The sequence below is a fragment of the Onychostoma macrolepis genome, chromosome 11, assembly GCF_012432095.1.
Source record: "Onychostoma macrolepis isolate SWU-2019 chromosome 11, ASM1243209v1, whole genome shotgun sequence".
NCBI classification, from domain to species: Eukaryota; Metazoa; Chordata; class Actinopteri; order Cypriniformes; family Cyprinidae; genus Onychostoma; species Onychostoma macrolepis.
In genome coordinates this window covers 12,859,026-12,877,530 of record NC_081165.1, presented here as the reverse complement: position 1 = coordinate 12,877,530, position 18,505 = coordinate 12,859,026, and the positions used below count along the sequence as shown (strand labels likewise).

At 36.1% G+C, this 18,505-nt stretch overlaps 1 protein-coding gene across 2 annotated transcripts; it reads left to right on the top strand.

Moving 5' to 3' along the window:
* Positions 1-12,075: 12,075 nt before the first annotated feature.
* Positions 12,076-17,808, top strand: nkpd1 (NTPase, KAP family P-loop domain containing 1). Of its 2 annotated transcripts, XM_058791840.1 has the most exons (5): positions 12,076-12,210; positions 13,588-13,652; positions 14,218-14,352; positions 14,462-16,284; positions 16,876-17,808. In XM_058791840.1, exons 2-5 carry the CDS (start codon positions 13,637-13,639, stop codon positions 17,113-17,115), a joined length of 2,214 nt encoding a protein of 737 aa, XP_058647823.1. In that variant the 5' UTR covers positions 12,076-12,210; positions 13,588-13,636; the 3' UTR covers positions 17,116-17,808. The 2 variants fall into 2 exon arrangements, with proteins under 2 accessions (XP_058647823.1, XP_058647822.1); XM_058791839.1 differs by lacking the exons at positions 12,076-12,210; positions 13,588-13,652 and having other exon boundaries at positions 14,098-14,352.
* Positions 17,809-18,505: the final 697 nt, after the last annotated feature.

Below are 18,505 nucleotides of genomic sequence, written 5' to 3'. Positions count from 1 at the left end.
ACTAAGAAAATATGTAAACCAGGAGCACCCCTAGTTGGGCAGCCCTGATGTAAGCAAATATGAGCTCATAAAAACAACATATAGTACATTCAAAGCATATTCATAACAAGCATAATGCATAGCATAAATTTAGTTAAGTCTTTAGTCCTCAACATCATGGACTATCTTAGGAAACCCATGTGTTTGAGGATGGTCAAGTTGTGTCTTATAATTATGTGCATGTGGTGATGGACGTGAGTGAGATGAAAAATGAGGTGGGGGTTGAAAGGTTGGTGTATACGGAGAAGGTGGCTGGTGTGCAGTTAAGGGTGGGTTTTGTGGATAATTTGGGGTTCTGCTCTGCTGTGGCTTTGTTTGTAAACGAATAGTTAATTTGCAAAAACAGATAACTCCGTTTGTTTAAATGGTTTTTGTTTTGTTATTTGTTTTTTTGTCTCGACTAGGCTTTCTGGAGGAATGTGCCAAAACAGTGAAGGCAAATGTAACAGTCCTTCAAATGACTCTTGGACGACTTTTAAAATTCATATCCTGCCTCACAGCTGACCAGGCCCAGCAGCATTGGTTCCAAAAGCCGCGTGCCCTGGAGTGGTCATATGCTCGCCTGGCCGCGGTTCGTAAACAACATAACTGACCTGCGGTGTATTTTTCTCCAGGCAGTGTTCCAGAGAACAACGCTGCATCCATACAAAGCTGCATTTGTTGTAGCGAGGCATTGCATTACACTAAAACCAATGCAATTAGCTTTAGGTTCATCAGCATTAAATACATGAATGCAATTAAAATGTCATTAGATGCATCACAATAATACTGAAATTTTAAATACTGTAACTAAATGCATGATTTAAGAACTTTTCACATTTAAAGCACTGAAATCCTATCTGTAGCGATACTGTTCAAAAGTTTGAGGATGGTAAGATGATTGAATGTTTTTAAAAGATGATGCATATCCTTTACGTGCAGACCTAATGAAGACCACAGACTTATGGAGGGAGAGTGGAGGAAAGAGGAACCAGCACTGCAGTCTTGGCAAGGAGGAAAAGCTAGAAACTTCAGCCTTCAAGTGCGACAACAGAGAGACACACTTAAAGAGTACTTTGTTTCTCCTGCAGGCCTTGTTCCTTGGCAAGACACATCATGCAAATCAGTCTACTAAACTATTGTAGTAATATAATCTGTTGTACTAATGATTGTTTTTAATTGTAACTCTTAAACTTACAATACAATGTACAGTGATTACATCAGTATTGCACATTGACCTGTTTATTTTATTTGACGAACAAAGAGAAATAAATATACTTTTCTATAACCTCTTTTAACCCAATGAATCATTCTCTACAATCTTCTACAACTTGCAAATGTATTATGAAAATACATACAATGAAAATGTTACTGAACTAAGAAAATATGTAAACCAGGAGCACCCTAGTTGGGCAGCCCTGATGTAAGCAAATATGAGCTCATAAAAACAACATATAGTACATTCAAAGCATATTCATAACAAGCATAATGCATAGCATAAATTTAGTTAAGTCTTTAGTCCTCAACATCATGGACTATCTTAGGAAACCCATGTGTTTGAGGATGGTCAAGTTGTGTCTTATAATTATGTGCATGTGGTGATGGACGTGAGTGAGATGAAAAATGAGGTGGGGGTTGAAAGGTTGGTGTATACGGAGAAGGTGGCTGGTGTGCAGTTAAGGGTGGGTTTTGTGGATAATTTGGGGTTCTGCTCTGCTGTGGCTTTGTTTGTAAACGAATAGTTCATTTGCAAAAACAGATAACTCCGTTTGTTTAAATGGTTTTTGTTTTGTTATTTGTTTTTTTGTCTCGACTAGGCTTTCTGGAGGAATGTGCCAAAACAGTGAAGGCAAATGTAACAGTCCTTCAAATGACTCTTGGACGACTTTTAAAATTCATATCCTGCCTCACAGCTGACCAGGCCCAGCAGCATTGGTTCCAAAAGCCGCGTGCCCTGGAGTGGTCATATGCTCGCCTGGCCGCGGTTCGTAAACAACATAACTGACCTGCGGTGTATTTTTCTCCAGGCAGTGTTCCAGAGAACAACGCTGCATCCATACAAAGCTGCATTTGTTGTAGCGAGGCATTGCATTACACTAAAAACCAATGCAATTAGCTTTAGGTTCATCAGAATTAAATACATGAATGCAATTAAAATGTCATTAGATGCATCACAATAATACTGAAATTTTAAATACTGTAACTAAATGCATGATTTAAGAACTTTTCACATTTAAAGCACTGAAATCCTATCTGTAGCGATACTGTTCAAAAGTTTGAGGATGGTAAGATGATTGAATGTTTTTAAAAGAACACTCATGCTCATCAAGGCTGAAAATACAGTAAAATATTGAATACAGTAAACATTTTTGAAATATTACAATTTTAAATAATGTGAAATATTACCACAATTTAAAAAAAATGCTTTCTATTTAAATGTATTTTAAAATTAGGCTAAATGTATTCGTTGCAAAGCTGAATTTTCAGGAAAAATAAAAAATGTAGCAATTTTGTTGATAGTCTACTGTTTTTAGCATTGAAATGCAAATCTGAAATGCAAATCTATTGCAACAGTCCAAATGTATTTACTGTCACTTTTAATCAATTTAATGCTTCCTTGCTGAATAAACATTAAAAAAAAAAAAAAATTACAGAGCACCAACATGTTTATGCCACTTCAGCTTTTGTCCCCCTTCGATGTTCATTTAACATTCAGAAACTTTAATTAAGGCTTACTTCAGGAAAATGCTATCAGTCACATACCATGCCGCCGCCAGGAAATCGACCAGCATCAGAACGGACATCACTTGAACGTTCAGGCTCAAGGGAGCGTAATTCCCTCAACACATTCAGTTCCCACCACTCACGAGCTGCTTGAAACTGCACGGGCTGAACATTAGTTGTCAACATGAACTCAGCGTTGCTCATTGAATTAATATTCAAAATTAGTCGGCCTAAGCGAAAATCTCATCAACGTGTCACGAGCATGATTATAAACTGCTCACTGATTGACAGTTCCAGCTTTTAATTATGCAAATCAAATTTTACACACGGTTTTCAGTGAATTAAGCAGATGTTAAGCTATAGCATTTATTCACACTGCATACACGATGGGGACATTCTTAATCGCATTCTTCTTCTTCTTTTTTTTTTGGAAAAGCAGAGAACCGGGATTATTATATGGTGCATATTCTTTTGACACTGCTGGATTATAATTCAAATCGACTGCCTGTTCTTTATTTTCTGAACACAAATTAAGATTCCGACTCTTTCATACCAAGCCATTTAAAAGTGTGATAGTCAATACAAATATAAATGTTCCTCAGTAATCTGATTTCACGGTGCATACAGATGAGGGCAGTATTGCGTAGAGGATGTATTGTTCAAGAGAAAGTTCAGGTTTTAAATCATTAATACAGTCTTCATAACAGGGGGCAGCATGACATTAACAAAAGGTTTTTCTGTTCTTTAGTCGAGTTTTTTTTTTTTTTTTTGTCAGTAGTTCTTTCATAGATGCCTTTAAACATGTGAAGTAAATGATAAGAATGTAGTAGCTACTCTCAGAGAGGTTTAACACATTTCACCATGTTTAAAACCCATGCGACAGAATTCCACAGATTTGCCTCCAAAATTAGTGCAGAAAATCCAGAAACCTAACATTACACAAAACAGAAGTAGAAACATATATATATATAATGTATGTATGTATGTACGCACATCGTACATACGTGTGTGTGTGTGTGTCTGACAATATTATATGGACATAACTGTCCATATGATCTCCTTAAAAAGAAATCTTTAAAAAGAAATGTCTTTCTTCACATTCTTCCATATATTTTAAGGAGTGTGGAAATTTGAGCCCTAAATACAGGACTGAAGTACAAGAAAAGTTGACATTTGCAAGTTGATACTGTTACATTAGTAATAAAATACTTATTTTATAGGCCTACAGGAATTTCAGTACTAATTTTAAATAATTACAATTATTTTAAAGAAATGTGACCCTGTGTTCCATTTTCTATATATAAAAAAAAAATAAAATACTGTATCTAACGGGATGTCTACAGATATAAACAAGTTAAATTTAAGACTTTTACAGACCTTTTTAATACCACTTGAAATTTAAGACCAAACCTATATATATATATATATACAGTGGGGCAAAAAAGTATTTAGTCAGCCACCAATTGTGCAAGTTCTCCCACTTAAAAAGATGAGAGAGGCCTGTAATTTTCATCATAGGTATACCTCAACTATGAGAGACAAAATGAGAAAAAAAAATCCAGAAAATCACATTGTAGGATTTTTAAAGAATTAATTGGTAAATTCCTCGGTAAAATAAGTATTTGGTCACCTACAAACAAGCAAGATTTCTGCCTCTCACAGACCTGTAACTTCTTCTTTAAGAGGCTCCTCTGTCCTCCACTCGTTACCTGTATTAATAATCAGTATAAAAGAGACCTGTCCACAACCTCAAACAGTCCAACTCCAAACTCCACCATGGCCAAGACCAAAGAGCTGTCAAAGGACACCAGAAACAAAATTGTAGACCTGCACCAGGCTGGGAAGACTGAATCTGCAATAGGTAAGCAGCTTGGTGTGAAGAAATCAACTGTGGGAGCAATTATTAGAAAATGGAGCCCCAGATCGAGGGAGATTATCAGTGGTCTTGTATGTCACAAGACCACTGATAATCTCCCTCGATCTGGGGCTCCACGCAAGATCTCACCCCGTGGGGTCAAAATGATCACAAGAACTGTGAGCAAAAATCCCAGAACCACACGGGGGGACCTAGTGAATGACCTGCAGAGAGCTGGGACCAAAGTAACAAAGGCTACCATCAGTAACACACTGCGCCGCCAGGGACTCAAATCCTGCAGTGCCAGACGTGTCCCCCTGCTTAAGCCAGTACATGTCCAGGCCCGTCTGAAATTTGCTAGAGAGCATTTAGATGATCATATGGTCAGATGAAACCAAAATATAACTTTTTGGTAAAAACTCAACTTGTCGTGAAAGAATGCTGAGTTGCATCCAAAGAACACCATACCTACTGTGAAGCATGGGAGTGGAAACATCATGCTTTGGGGCTGTTTTTCTGCAAAGGGACCAGGACGACTGATCCGTGTAGACGAAAGAATGAATGGGGCCATGTATCGTGAGATTTTGAGTGAAAACCTCCTTCCATCAGCAAGGGCATTGAAGATGAAACGTGGCTGGGTCTTTCAGCATGACAATGATCCCAAACACACCGCCCGGGCAACGAAGGAGTGGCTTCGTAAGAAGCATTTCAAGGTCCTGGAGTGGCCCAGCCAGTCTCCAGATCTCAACCCCATCGAAAATCTTTGGAGTCCGTGTTGCCCAGCGACAGCCCCAAAACATTACTGCTCTAGAGGAGATCTGCATGGAGGAATGGGCCAAAATACCAGCAACAGTGTGTGAAAACCTTGTGAAGACTTACAGAAAACGTTTGACCTCTGTCATTGCCAACAAATATAGTATATAACAAAGTATTGAGATGAAATTTTGTTATTGACCAAATACTTATTTTCCACCATAATTTGCAAATAAATTCTTTAAAAATCCTACAATGTGATTTTCTGGATTTTTTTTCTCATTTTGTCTCTCATAGTTGAGGTATACCTATGATGAAAATTACAGGCCTCTCTCATCTTTTTAAGTGGGAGAACTTGCACAATTGGTGGCTGACTAAATACTTTTTTGCCCCACTGTATATATATAGTGATGCACCGATCATTCCGATACCAATCACTATTTTTTTTTTTTCCATTTAAGCTGAAACTGGCTTAAAACAAAAATATCTGTAGCCATTTTAAATTGGAGGCAACCGCTGTAGTTTAATCATCATCCAAACAAAGATGATACACACACACAGCACGAGCAATTGGTTTTGATATGAATTAGACTGTATAATTTCAAGAAATAAGGTAAAAACCGAATGATCTGACTTTAGATAGGAAATTATGCTACTTGACACCTGCACAAAACAAAAACAGCAGACCGACTTAAAGAAAACACAAATTCACTCTCTGACAGTAGGTGACGCTTAAAGAGCAGCCACCATGGGCGTCGCTAGGCCATTTTTAGGGGGGCTTTAGCACCCCTAAATTTCTGCTCAGCCCCCCTAAAAATCTTGTGACTCTTTCCCTTTAAATTTTTAATGAAAACGGCAGCAGACTTCGGCTTCTCCCCATCTTTCTGCGCGTACTTCAATCCACAGACTGCGGTGGCGCGGAGGAGAGGACAAGGTGTGTGTTTATCGATAGATTGTTATAATCTACATCTATGCAGTTCTTTGTCATAAATGCAGTTTACAAAAAGTCATGGGAGAGCAATCGGTTTCCAATCTACTGTAAAGTTTTCGCTGCATTCACCACTCATCACACCACAGCTCTTTCCTTCCCTTAACACATATCAACGCATACTTTATAAAACGATCACGTTATTGCTATTTTCATTTGAAAATTTAGCTTTCAATATAGAACATAATACTACAGTGCATGTGGCAATGATTAAAGACAGTGACCGACAGCACTCAGTCAGTGCACTCATTCTAATTGCATATCAGAGTGATTGACAGAGATTGAAACATTGTGTGTGTGTGTGTTTTGTATTAATTTAAAAAATAATTTTTATTGTTTGAATTGAATTTATGTAAGACAGTTCTACAATTTTTTTGTACAAATTTTCAATAAATTTTTTTGTAAATATTTATTTTTCATTATTATACCCTCATTGGGGGCTGAGCCCCCCTAAAATGAAAATCCTAGAATCGTCCCTGGCAGCCACAATAGAGTTTCCTTGGTTACCACTGTAAACAAAGCAGCTCTGGACTTCCTTTATAAAAACAGAGGTAAGAGAAAAAGAAAATGTCATCTAAACTTTTCTGAAGACAGTCAGTTCCCTTCAGAGATGCATTCATATAAACCCCAATATCAATATTTATATGTTATTCCTATATTTTGTGCATCGTGAACAGTGATCTTGCTCTTCCTGCTACAGTATTTTCTCCTCTTTATGTTCATCTTCAGAATCTTTGGTATCTGTTAACAGCCATTTACACACTTTGGGAAATGACTGCAATACAATTTGTGTGCAGTTCTGTAAGAGAAATAAGCTAAAATTAAATTAAAAGATGATTGTGTTTGGAGCAAAAACTGTCCTGTTATGATTTATGTTCGGTCAACCACGATGATACAGTAGGTTTAAATCTTAAATCTGTCCAATGATTGTAAATTTTGTGGTGATATAAAAAATTAAAATCTGAATTTAAGAAAATGTCATACTTTTTAAGGGCTTTTATTAGGAAAGCTTTATTTAAGACATTTTACATTTCCTTTTTCATTCAGTCATTTAGCAGATGCTTTTATCCAAATCGACTTACACATGAGGACAATGGAAGCAATCAAAATCAACAAAAGAGCCTTATGCAAGTGCTATGACAAGTCTCAGTTAGCTTAACACAGCACACGTAGCAATTTTATTATTATTATTATTATATAAATACAAAGAAAACAGATAGAATATAAAAAGAATAGAGCAAGCTAGTGTTAGAGACCTTTTTTTCTTTTGTTAACTGTATAATAAATTAAAGAAAACAGATAGAATACAAAAGAATAGAGTTAGTTTTATTTTTATTTATTTTTTAAAGAAAACAAGCAGTTAGTAAATGAATAGAGTGTAATTCTAAAAGGGGCAAGTTCTTTATTTTATTTTATATATTTATTTATTTTTATATAGAATTAGAATAGAGAGTGCTAGAGTTAGAGGGTCAAATAAAGATGGAAGAGATGTGTTTTTAGCCGATTCTTGAATATGGCTAAGGACTCAGCTGCTCGGATTGAGTTGGGCAGGTCATTCCACCAGGAAGGAACAGTTCATGTATTTTGTGCCTCTTTGGGATGGTACAATAAAGCAACATTCACTTGCAGAACACAAGCCTCTAGAGGGCACATATGTCTGAATTAATGAATTTAGGTAAAGGGTTGGAGAGCCAGTAGTGGTTTTGTAGGTAAACATTAATGCCTTGAATTGTATGCATTTTAAGACTTTTTAAGGACCCGCGGCCACCCTGTCTATATTTAGATAATATAGTCTGGAGTCTGGAAGTGGAATCCTTACTGTATTACACTTACTCGATTGCACCAGTGCAATGAAGAAAAATATGCAAATTCAAGGTTGACCACTGGAAGCAGTAGCGCTTGTCCATACATCACATCTATCCAGACAGCCTTCTGTTCTGAACACATTTATTCCACTTTGGCGTGCAACATTTTGCAATGCTGAAAGTGTACCACCCTAAAAGTGTGGAAACCAGGAGAAGAATCATTCAAGAAAAGAATAAAAACATTATTAAAGTTATAACGTCTCATTTCAGGTTATAATTGAGAGTCACGAGGCAGAACGAAGCAGAATAAAGCCTTAATTTTGTAATATTGTGGCAATTATGGAGGAAAGCTATGATGGAAACAGCAATCTGATTGTCTCAGATGATGGATGGGCTTATTTCAGAGTGATCTAGATTGTGGTAAACCTATGATTAAAACCTAAAGCGTGTAAAGAGACCTTTTTTTTTTTAAACAAAAGTCCAAAATGAACAGCACCTCTCTGGTATGACTTTGTTTGATGAATAATAATTGCTCCTGATTTGGTCTCAAGCAGCTTTTTCTTCAATCATTCATTCATGTGATTCTTTATTCATACAGTTTTTTTTTTTTTTTTTTTTTCAAAGAACGATGTTACTCTGGTTTGCATGCACAGAAGACCACTGATCCTGTAATGTGTACGAGAAAACACAATGACCCATTCAGGGAACATCCTCCGTATCTTACACAGCAGAAAGCAAGTAGGATAGATTGTCCCTGCAGTTGTAATTAATCCTAAGGGAAACATTTGGGAGAGCTGTACTTCCAATTATCACACTTAATTTAGTCCAGGGAATCTAATTTGGGAAATCTATTTACAGAGATATACAGACTCATACACTCTTCACAAAGGGAAATCCAGCACCTCCAATGAAAAAAAAAAAAAAAAAAAGAAGCAAAAATGACTTTGAAAGAGTCATGAAAGCACAGCCAACTGTTATTAGCTCCTGACAAAGTACCAGTCATTCATGCATTTTCAATATAAAGTTCATGCTGAAAAGAGCTGCGGTGAATTAGCTTGAGGCATTTTTAAGCAGGGTCTTCCAACAAAATGCAACTAGGTCTTTCAAAATGGAAATACCTTAAAATGTCCCCATGATTTTGGCTCAACCTTCAAGGTGGTATTGTGAATTGACAATGTATTGCCTGTCATGTAATACAATGCATTATTGTGTCATTTATTTTAAAATGGCACAGAGCTGTCACTGAACATTGAAGTTTTTTCCTTTATGTTGTGCTATTTTGCTATAATATGTTTAGTTTGTGCTGAGCTTTATTTTTCTGATATGTTTGTATCCCAGACAACTATGACAGATGCTCCTTCAAGGAAAAATACATAAAAATATTCCTTCGTAGAAACACAGCGTATTTGTTGTATTATATTCTATTGCATCATTCTGCGGGAAATACAATACACAGAAGCGAATGCAATTGTAGACTTAACAAAATAACATTGAAATTGTTGAAATCATACAGTGATTAACATACATCAAACTATAATCATAATACAATACTCATACTCAAATTCTTAATCTATTTGTTTGGGAGAGCTCCCAGACAGCATGTGGTAATGGCTCTGAAATCTCTACACTGAGACTCTGGCGTGTAGATCACAATCACCTTTTAGTTTTTAGGTAATGCCGGTGTTCTGACGATTTGTGCTATCCGCTCAGACTGTGCTACCTCCCATTAAAAAGATAGGTAGCACAAATCGATAGCGAAAAATGCTACCTATCAGATTGTGCTACCAGCATCTTATTCATGTGCTTTGAGGTTTTTTTAAATGTCCATACCTACCCCTACCCTAAACCTACCCGTTCACACCTACCCTTACCCTAAACCTACCCTTAAAACAATACAAATATATTACTGGTAGCACAATCTGATAGGTAGCATGTTTCGTCGGTACACCGGATTCAGGTTTACCATATCTGGGCCAGATCAGACCACTTAATTCAAGATGTAAGTTGCATCAAACCAAAAAAAAGACAAGCCCTGTCAACCATATCAATGGACCCAACACCTGTCAAGTTCGCTTTACCAAGAAATGGTGTTTATAGTTTTATAGTTATTATGGATGATTTGTATGTTGTCTATCACGCCAGCACGAGAGAGAGAGAGAGAGAGAGAGAGAAAGCCGCTCTGCCGCACAAACGCGCGTTAGTTTTATACTGCAAGTATACGCGTAAGTTTTCTTTAAGTGAACTTTACATCATACTTTAAGTATACTACTATGTCCCTATTTAGGTATTAATTTGTACATATTTTGTTATATGAAGTTCTGAACATACAGAACATCAAAATAAAGAACAGAGTATCCGCTTGTTAAAGACAAAACATTTTATTCAAGCTTCATGCATTCTATTTTTTTAAACACTTGAATGTGAGTAAGTTTCATAAATAAACAATAAAGAAATAAACAACATTTTGAACAAAAAGCTGAAAAAAGAATATGAATTGGATTCAGAATGATAATCAAGACCTAGATGGAGTCAATCAACACCCCAAAACTTGACAGTCATTATTACCTCTTCATTGGTGGCATTTTATTCCATAACGTTACACAGTTTTATGCTGTTTTATGTCTAATGATCATGTTAGATTACACGTGGAAGCGTCTGTTTTAGTTTAAAAGAAGTATACTAATAGCACACTTAATAGTAGGCCAAATAAAAAATGAAAACTCGTGGTATTGATACGCAAAAATGGACTTTGCCGGATATACTGTATGTCAGGTGTGCATATAAAATGCAGTTTCCGCATGCATATGATACGCAGTTTTTACGCTTCTACCCCACAACCCTAATCCTACCCATCGCGTAGCATATATACACCAAAGTCCATTTTTGCATATCAATACCACGAGTTTTCATTTTTATTTGCCGTATTATTTATATGCACTTTCATGAGATTGGGTTGATTTTTCGTAAGGGTAGCCTCTGTCAATATGTGTATATTTTTAATATTTATACTATAGCACATCAATTTCATACATAATATTTATACGTGAGCAAGCGTGAGTATTCAGAACTGTAAGGTGAGGGGTGGTTTTGATGCTCTTTTGACTTTTAAAATCGTCTTTATTCGGAAACTTGATCAAGCATAAACAGTTAAGTTCCGTAAGTAATCTGACAAAAGAGTAAACTGTTACACTGCGAGTGAATTAGCTTTACTCATCAAATCCTTCGGAAATGGTGGAGAATGGAAAACAGCTTGGATACTATTATAAAGACTATCAACATGTCATTCCTGCAATTTCAATAAAGCTTAATCTATGTTAGCCAACAAGAAGCTAAGAAGTAGAATTCAAAGCAAAGGTCACAACAAAATAGTTTGCAAAGTACATAAATCTAAATACAGTGCATGTACAAAAGTACATGATCAACATATGTAAAATACAGTGGCAAGCGATAGTTCCATCAACTGGCACCAAGCTCTGCCTTCCATCCTTTCTGAAGCCTGCTAAATAAGAGTAGCATTCATTATGAAAGTATAGAATCCATGTTTGAGCAAGTAACATTTAAGAATATTTCAAATTTCAATAAATAAAATAAACAAACGAGCCAGAAAGGGGAACAGGAACTGAAAAAAAACAAAACAAACAAACAAAAAAAACAATAGGAACAGAATCAGAAACATAAAACAGGAAAAAACAGACTGGGATCATGACAGCCACTATAGTGATCCACTTTATTTTTTTATTTACTTAAGTAAACTTGCATGACAGGATCAATAAATGTAGCAATAAATACATAAAAATCAGTTATAAATTATATTGCAGATATCCATCACGTACAGCACCAAATTTAAGCTCTAGCTCAAAGTTCACCTACAACTCCTTAGTTAATGTTTACACACCAGTGAACTCTCTATTCCACTTTCTCTCTTCTATTCTGCATCTGGTAAAGCAAAAGCAGTTTTCTTCTGTCTACATGAAATATCTCTGAAAATGGAGAATGGATATTAGCGTACTAGCAATTTTGCTGTAAACTGTGCCTGAAGGATTGCTTGCTAATTCTGCTTGGAGAAGGTGAGACATTCTCCTCATTATCATATATTTCATAGTGAGGGATTCAAAGAGCTTTGTGTGGTGGCTTCATTTCAAAAGTGCAACACAAACTATTAAAGAAGTATATTTTATGTCCATTCTAATTTAATATGATGCTGTCAGCATGTGCATTTGCTATATTTTTTGGTATGCTTTTCATTTTTGGTAATCACATACTAAATTGACACTGCATGCCTATAGCTGAAATGCATGAAGAAATGTATTGCTTCATAATATTTGTTTCATAAATTCAGGTATAATAAATTAGTGTCCATGTACAGGTGCATCTCAATAAATTAATATCGCAGAAAAGTTCATTTATTTCAGTAATTCAACTCAAATTGTGAAACTCGTATTAAATAAATTCAATGCACACAGACTGAAGTAGTTTAAGTCTTTGGTTCTTTTAATTGTGATGATTTTGGCTCACATTTAAAAAAAACACCAATTCACTATCTCAACAAATTAGAATACTTCATAAGACCAATAAAAAAAAAACATTTTTAGTGAATTGTTGGCCTTCTGAAAAGTATGTTAATTTACTGTATATGTACTCAATACTTGGTAGGGGCTCCTTTTGCTTTAATTACTGCGTCAATTTGGCGTGGCATGGAGGTGATCAGTTTGTGCCACTGTTGAGGTGGTATGGAAGCCCAGGTTGCTTTGATAGCAGCCTTCAGGTCATCTGCATTGTTGGGGTTCAGGTCTGGTGAGTTTGCTGGCCAATCAAGCACAGTACAACCATGGTCATTGAACCAGCTTTTGGTACCTTTGGCAGTGTGGGCAGGTGCCAAGTCCTGCTAGAAAATGAAATCAGCATCTCCATAAAGCTTATCAGCAGAAGGAAGCATGAAGTGCTCTAAAATTTCCTGGTAGATGGCTGCATTGACTGTGGACTTCAGAAAACACAGTGGACTAACACTAGCAGATGATATGGCAGCCCAAATCATCACTGACCGTGGAAACTTCAAACTGGACTTCAAGCAACATGGATTCTGTGCCTCTCCACTCTTCCTCCAGACTGATTTCCAAATGAAATGCAAAATTTACTTTCATCTGAAAAGAGGACTTTGGACCACTGATGGTTATTAATTGAAACTCAAATATAAATATTCTAATATTTTGAGATACTGATTTTTGACTTTCATGAGCTCTAATCATCAAAATTAAAACAAAAACACTTTTGAAATGTTTTACTTTACATGCAAAGAATCTAAAATATATGAAAGTTTCCCTTTTTGAAATAACTTAAAAGAAAAAATGAACTTTTTCATGACATTCTAATTTATCGAGATGCACCTGTATGTATTGGAAAACATTTTTGAAATGTAATTGCTTGTATTTTGGTTTCATTTTCAGGAAGAGTGGTGAACGAAACACAGTTTTATGTTTTGTAAATAGAGGACTGATGGCAATCGAAAAGGGTATGATACATACAATACAAGAGGAACTACAAACTCAAAACTCAAGTATACTTAACAATTATTGAGTTCAATAAGTTCATAAACAAAAATACCAGGGTAAAAATAGAGAAAAGAAAGAAAAATATCCTAGTGGCAAATAATGACTAAATTCTTTACATTCAGTTTTACAGCACTATTTGAGAGTCCTCCACCTATTATTAACGTTGAATCCATTATTCATTGTTTGTTTGAATGAAACAGGGACTTTGCCCTTTCAGATAAACCCATGAAAAATTGTCTTCTGCACATTTATTGCACTGTATTTAGTCGTTTGTCTTATCTACATTTATGCGACTTGTTTCACCCACATGTCACCATCATCGTGTTGTTCATGATGGACTTCACCCTGAAAACAAATACTGGCCAAAAATAGGTTAGGCATAATTATTCCTCGTGGTAGTAAAGGCATAAATCATTGTGTTTCAGTGAAGATAACATGAATATGTGTTATGAAACCTCAAATTGAGAGTTACAGAAAAATCTACAATAGAAAATATGACAACTTTTGACTGTGTTCTGTTTCCAGTGACCGATATCCCTTCGGATAATGTGTATGCTTATGCATTATCAAAAACCTTCACAAAGGTCTCTTCTCCTGTGACAGTGGGTTTGTATTCAGAATGTCACAACAGGATCAACATGGTCCTCAAGAACATTGAGGGTAAGTGCACACACTTGTCAAACAATTTTAAATGATTGACCCTCCCAGATGTCCTCCAAAAGTTCTGGAGATTTTGATGTTTCTTCCACTTTATCTCCTATTTTTTAAGTTCATATGAATCAAGAGGCCAAAAGAAGAGAAGAGAATTACACCAAGGAACCAAAGCCTCGCTCAATTACTCCATCTATTTCTGACATGCTTTCTCTGATCTTGCGGCTTCTCTTCTATCGGCCTGTGTGGACGGAGCAGAACCAGAACATGAAGAACATTCGTTATATGTTTGTGAGGTTCAGTGCATGGCATTTTGCAGGGAGCGACCTTCTCTGGGCGGGACTGGTAATGCAGTTGAGCAAGGCTATTCAGAACAGCTTTGGTAAACTACATCTGGGCCTCTTCCGAATCGTCCAACATGACGAAGAGAAAGATGCAGGGAAGAAGATTATTGAGGATGTTCCAAAGAACTGGAGGTTCAAAAAGTTGGGCTGCATCCCCATTTGGGCGTTAATACTTATAGGATTCATTGGTTCACTCCTTATTCTGGTTCCTCTCATCATGTTTGGATTTCCTCATCTGAAGGAACACTTAGAAGGAGAAAAGGTTGAGGAGTCAAGTGGTTATGGTGCACTGGAAGGTTTCGCCATCGCTGTACTTGGTGTTCCTGCAGTTGGAGCTCTACGATTCATATTATTATTGTTGAAGAACCTTATCTTCAACCAAGATCTCAAAATTAGACAAGGGCTGGACAACAAGAAGGTAAGTCAGCAGCTGGGACTAATGCATGAAGTTCGGTTGGAGATGAGACTGCTGTGCTGCTTCATTCACTTCATGGAGATCTTTGAAAGGAGGAGGATCAGGGTGGTGTTGGAGATCACCAACTTGGATCGTTGCACACCGAAGAAAATCGTAGGTGTTTTGGATGCTATCAACATTCTCCTATCTGATGAAGAGAGTCCCTTCATTTCTGTTCTTGCTGTAGATCCAGAAGTCCTGGTTAGACAGGTCCAACAGGCAGAAGACTGTCTAAGCAAAAGAGATTCTGCGTATGACTTTCTAGATCGCATAATCACACTGCCCTTCACCGTGCCTCCACTATCTAATGCCTCAAAGTCCAGTGTTTTTGAAAACATTGTCCGTGGTCAGTCTGAGATCTCTGAAAATATTCCTCTTGAAGAGACTGGAACATCTGCTTTAGGAGATCCCGGGACATCATTCTCTGTTGAAGATGAGTGTTCTGTAAAGTACAGTGAAGAAGAAGAACAAGCCATCCCTTTGATTGAAAAAAAAGGAAATGTTGAAACCTTTGCTGCAGCAGAACTTAATCTTCAAGAAGTGGATAAGTTAACTCAGTCTGCATTTTCCTACATCACCTCAAGAGATAAAAGCCAACTTCCAGTTTACTTATCTGTAGACACCATGTCAATGAGACGCGTAATTAACTCCATTCGAGTAACTATTATGATTATGGAGACCCGAAAATTGGAGCCTCCACCTCCAGAGAAAATTGCTGCATGGGTGGTTTTGGTGGACCGCTGGCCTTGCAGATTAAGTTGGATTCTTCAATGTGTTGAAGATGACCAACAGAGTGACGAGAGAGATGGATCAATCTGTGCTGTTGATAATACCAAGAAATTATGGGATGTGTTCAATTATAACAGTCTGGAGCTCTGCATCATTGGATATGCAGTGAATAACTTTCTGGAGAGAGATGGGGACCCTGAGCTGTTCGAGATTTTTCTAAAGAACCACTTCAAATTCACTGTAGAGGATTTGGAGAAGTTTAAGCTTTGCACAGTGAACTTAAACTACTCCATCAAGAATCAGCTGGCCAGGATCCGTGGGAACCGCAGACTCAAGAGAGCAGGGAGGAATGCTTTCCAGTCCCTCTCATCAAAAACTGTAATGAACATGAAAACAGAAGATATTTGTCAAGAGGTTTGTAATCTTTTTTAAGAAAAAAAGTCAAAACTGCAGTTCATTTCAACATATCAATATTTACACGGTAATGTGTGTGTGTGTTTATTTGTTTGTTTATTTATTTATATAACCACCAATCAAAAGTTTTGGGTCGGTATAAGATTTTTAAAGTCTCTTAGTCTCACCATGGATGCATTTATTTGATCAAAAATACAGTAAAAAAAAAAATTATAAAAAAAACAAACAGTAATATTGCATCATTTAATTACAGTTAAAATATTTTATATAATATAAATAATTTCGGTTGGAGAATTTTCCAGGATGAATAAAAGTTATTCTATTTGAAATATAAATATTTTGTAACAAAATAGAAATATTTTGTAACATTATAAATGTCTTTACGGTCATTTTTAATAGATTTAATGCATCCTTCCTGAATCAAAATATTAATTTAATAAAAAATAAAAAAATAAAAATAAAAAAACCTTAACAAACGTTTGAACACATACATACAGTATGCTGGATATTTATTTTACAGTTTTACAAATTGTATGTACTATATGTATATGTGCATTTTGAAATACTGTATGTGCATTTCTTTCTTTTTAGCTGTCAAACTTGAGATTCCCAGAGAGATATCTCGAAACAGTAAGGGAAAATTTCATAGATGGCAGAACAATTCTCTTCAGTGACCCCAAAGACCTCAGGCAAGTCCTGCAAATGACTCTGGGTGAATGGACGTCTTTTAAAATTCATTTCCTCGGGGTCATACCTTCTAGTCAGCCAGCTCAGGCAAAAACTCTTCCAAACGCCACACATGCTGGAGTGGTCATATGCAATGGCCAGTAAGCAGTGTAACTGACCTTGAGGTTTGCATCACTACATTTCTCCTGTGCATGCTTTCAATGGACTAAGAATGTTTCAGGAAACAATACTGCATTCCTGCAAAATATTATTCCTTTACGGCAAGGCTGTAAATGGACACCAGCAAATCAGACTGCTCAACAAATGATGGCACTTTCAGTCTTCAAACAGATCAAATTTATAACATGCATTATTTATAATGGGAATAAGAAGGTTTGTTTCTTTTAACCATTAAGAGGCTTTCCCAATGATTCTAAATAAAATAAACTACTACTGAGTGTCATTTCTGCATGAATCAAAATAATAAAGGATGCAGCATTTTCTGCAATGTAGAGCATAAAGGGTAATAAAAAATGCACCTTATGTAAATATTAGCTTTCTTAATCTTGAATAATGTATTGATTCTATCTATTGACTGATAATACAAACCTTATAGGACTGTGCAATCATCTTCTCTAAAAACACAAAAAAAACTGTTCAGCTAGTCTACACTTATTCCCCACACATCCACACCTGAGACACAGAAGGTGCAATGATAACACCATTCATCAGGAAAATACTGTCAGACCATCGATCCGATCTAATGCCTAATTACATAAGGCATTGGACTTTACAAATCCAAATTTAGTGTTTGTTAATTAAAAGGTTTATGTGCATCAAAACTGGTTACATAAACAATCTGCCCATCAAATAAAGAGATGGATTTTTTTTTTTTCAGAATAAAAAATTAAACAGCATGTTATATTTTGAAAAATATCTCAGAGGTCATTTGTACAAGGTTCATATCTATACACATAAAATGTTTATGGCCACCAAAGGTTCGTCTCATACAAAGTTGAAACATATAACACAAGTGCAATAAAGCATTGCCACAAAATATAAAAATAAAAATCTACAAAACATAAAAATCTACAAAAATTCACATGAACATTGTGTAACAGTCAAACAACCTCATATTCCTTTAATCTAAACTAAGGAAATACAGTATGTGTTACTACAGTATGTCATGTTGCACGTGAACCATTTTTCATGAAATTCCCATGGCAGCTCCAAAGTTTCCGGTTTCATTATATCACTCTGAGTTTTTCCATACAAAAACTTTGGCAGTGTTCAGAATCTGTACTTTGACACTTTAGTTTTACTTTCTATAAAACTTTAATATAGGACTGAATGACAGCGTGCAGATGTTTTTTTAATCGCACTGCCTGTCACTGAGTTTTACTTCATGCTCTGTGGGAATGGGGCTTCTGAGAAAGCGGAGAAAATATACATCTCCCATGCAGCTCAGCGAAGACCTCCCACGGATCTATGGCGGAACATAACACTAATGCAAAAGTTTGAATTATAAGTCATAATAGTCAAATATGCACCACTG

What these genes read in the sequence shown, in the direction of transcription:
- nkpd1 (XM_058791839.1), top strand. Translation starts at nt 14,187, where the DNA reads ATGACAACTTTTGACTGTGTTCTGTTTCCAGTGACCGATATCCCTTCG. An exon ending in GGTCCTCAAGAACATTGAGG is followed by an intron (nt 14,353 to 14,461) that starts GTAAGTGCACAC and finishes CTATTTTTTAAG; the next exon opens with TTCATATGAATCAAGAGGCC. An exon ending in CAGAAGATATTTGTCAAGAG is followed by an intron (nt 16,285 to 16,875) that starts GTTTGTAATCTT and finishes CTTTCTTTTTAG; the next exon opens with CTGTCAAACTTGAGATTCCC.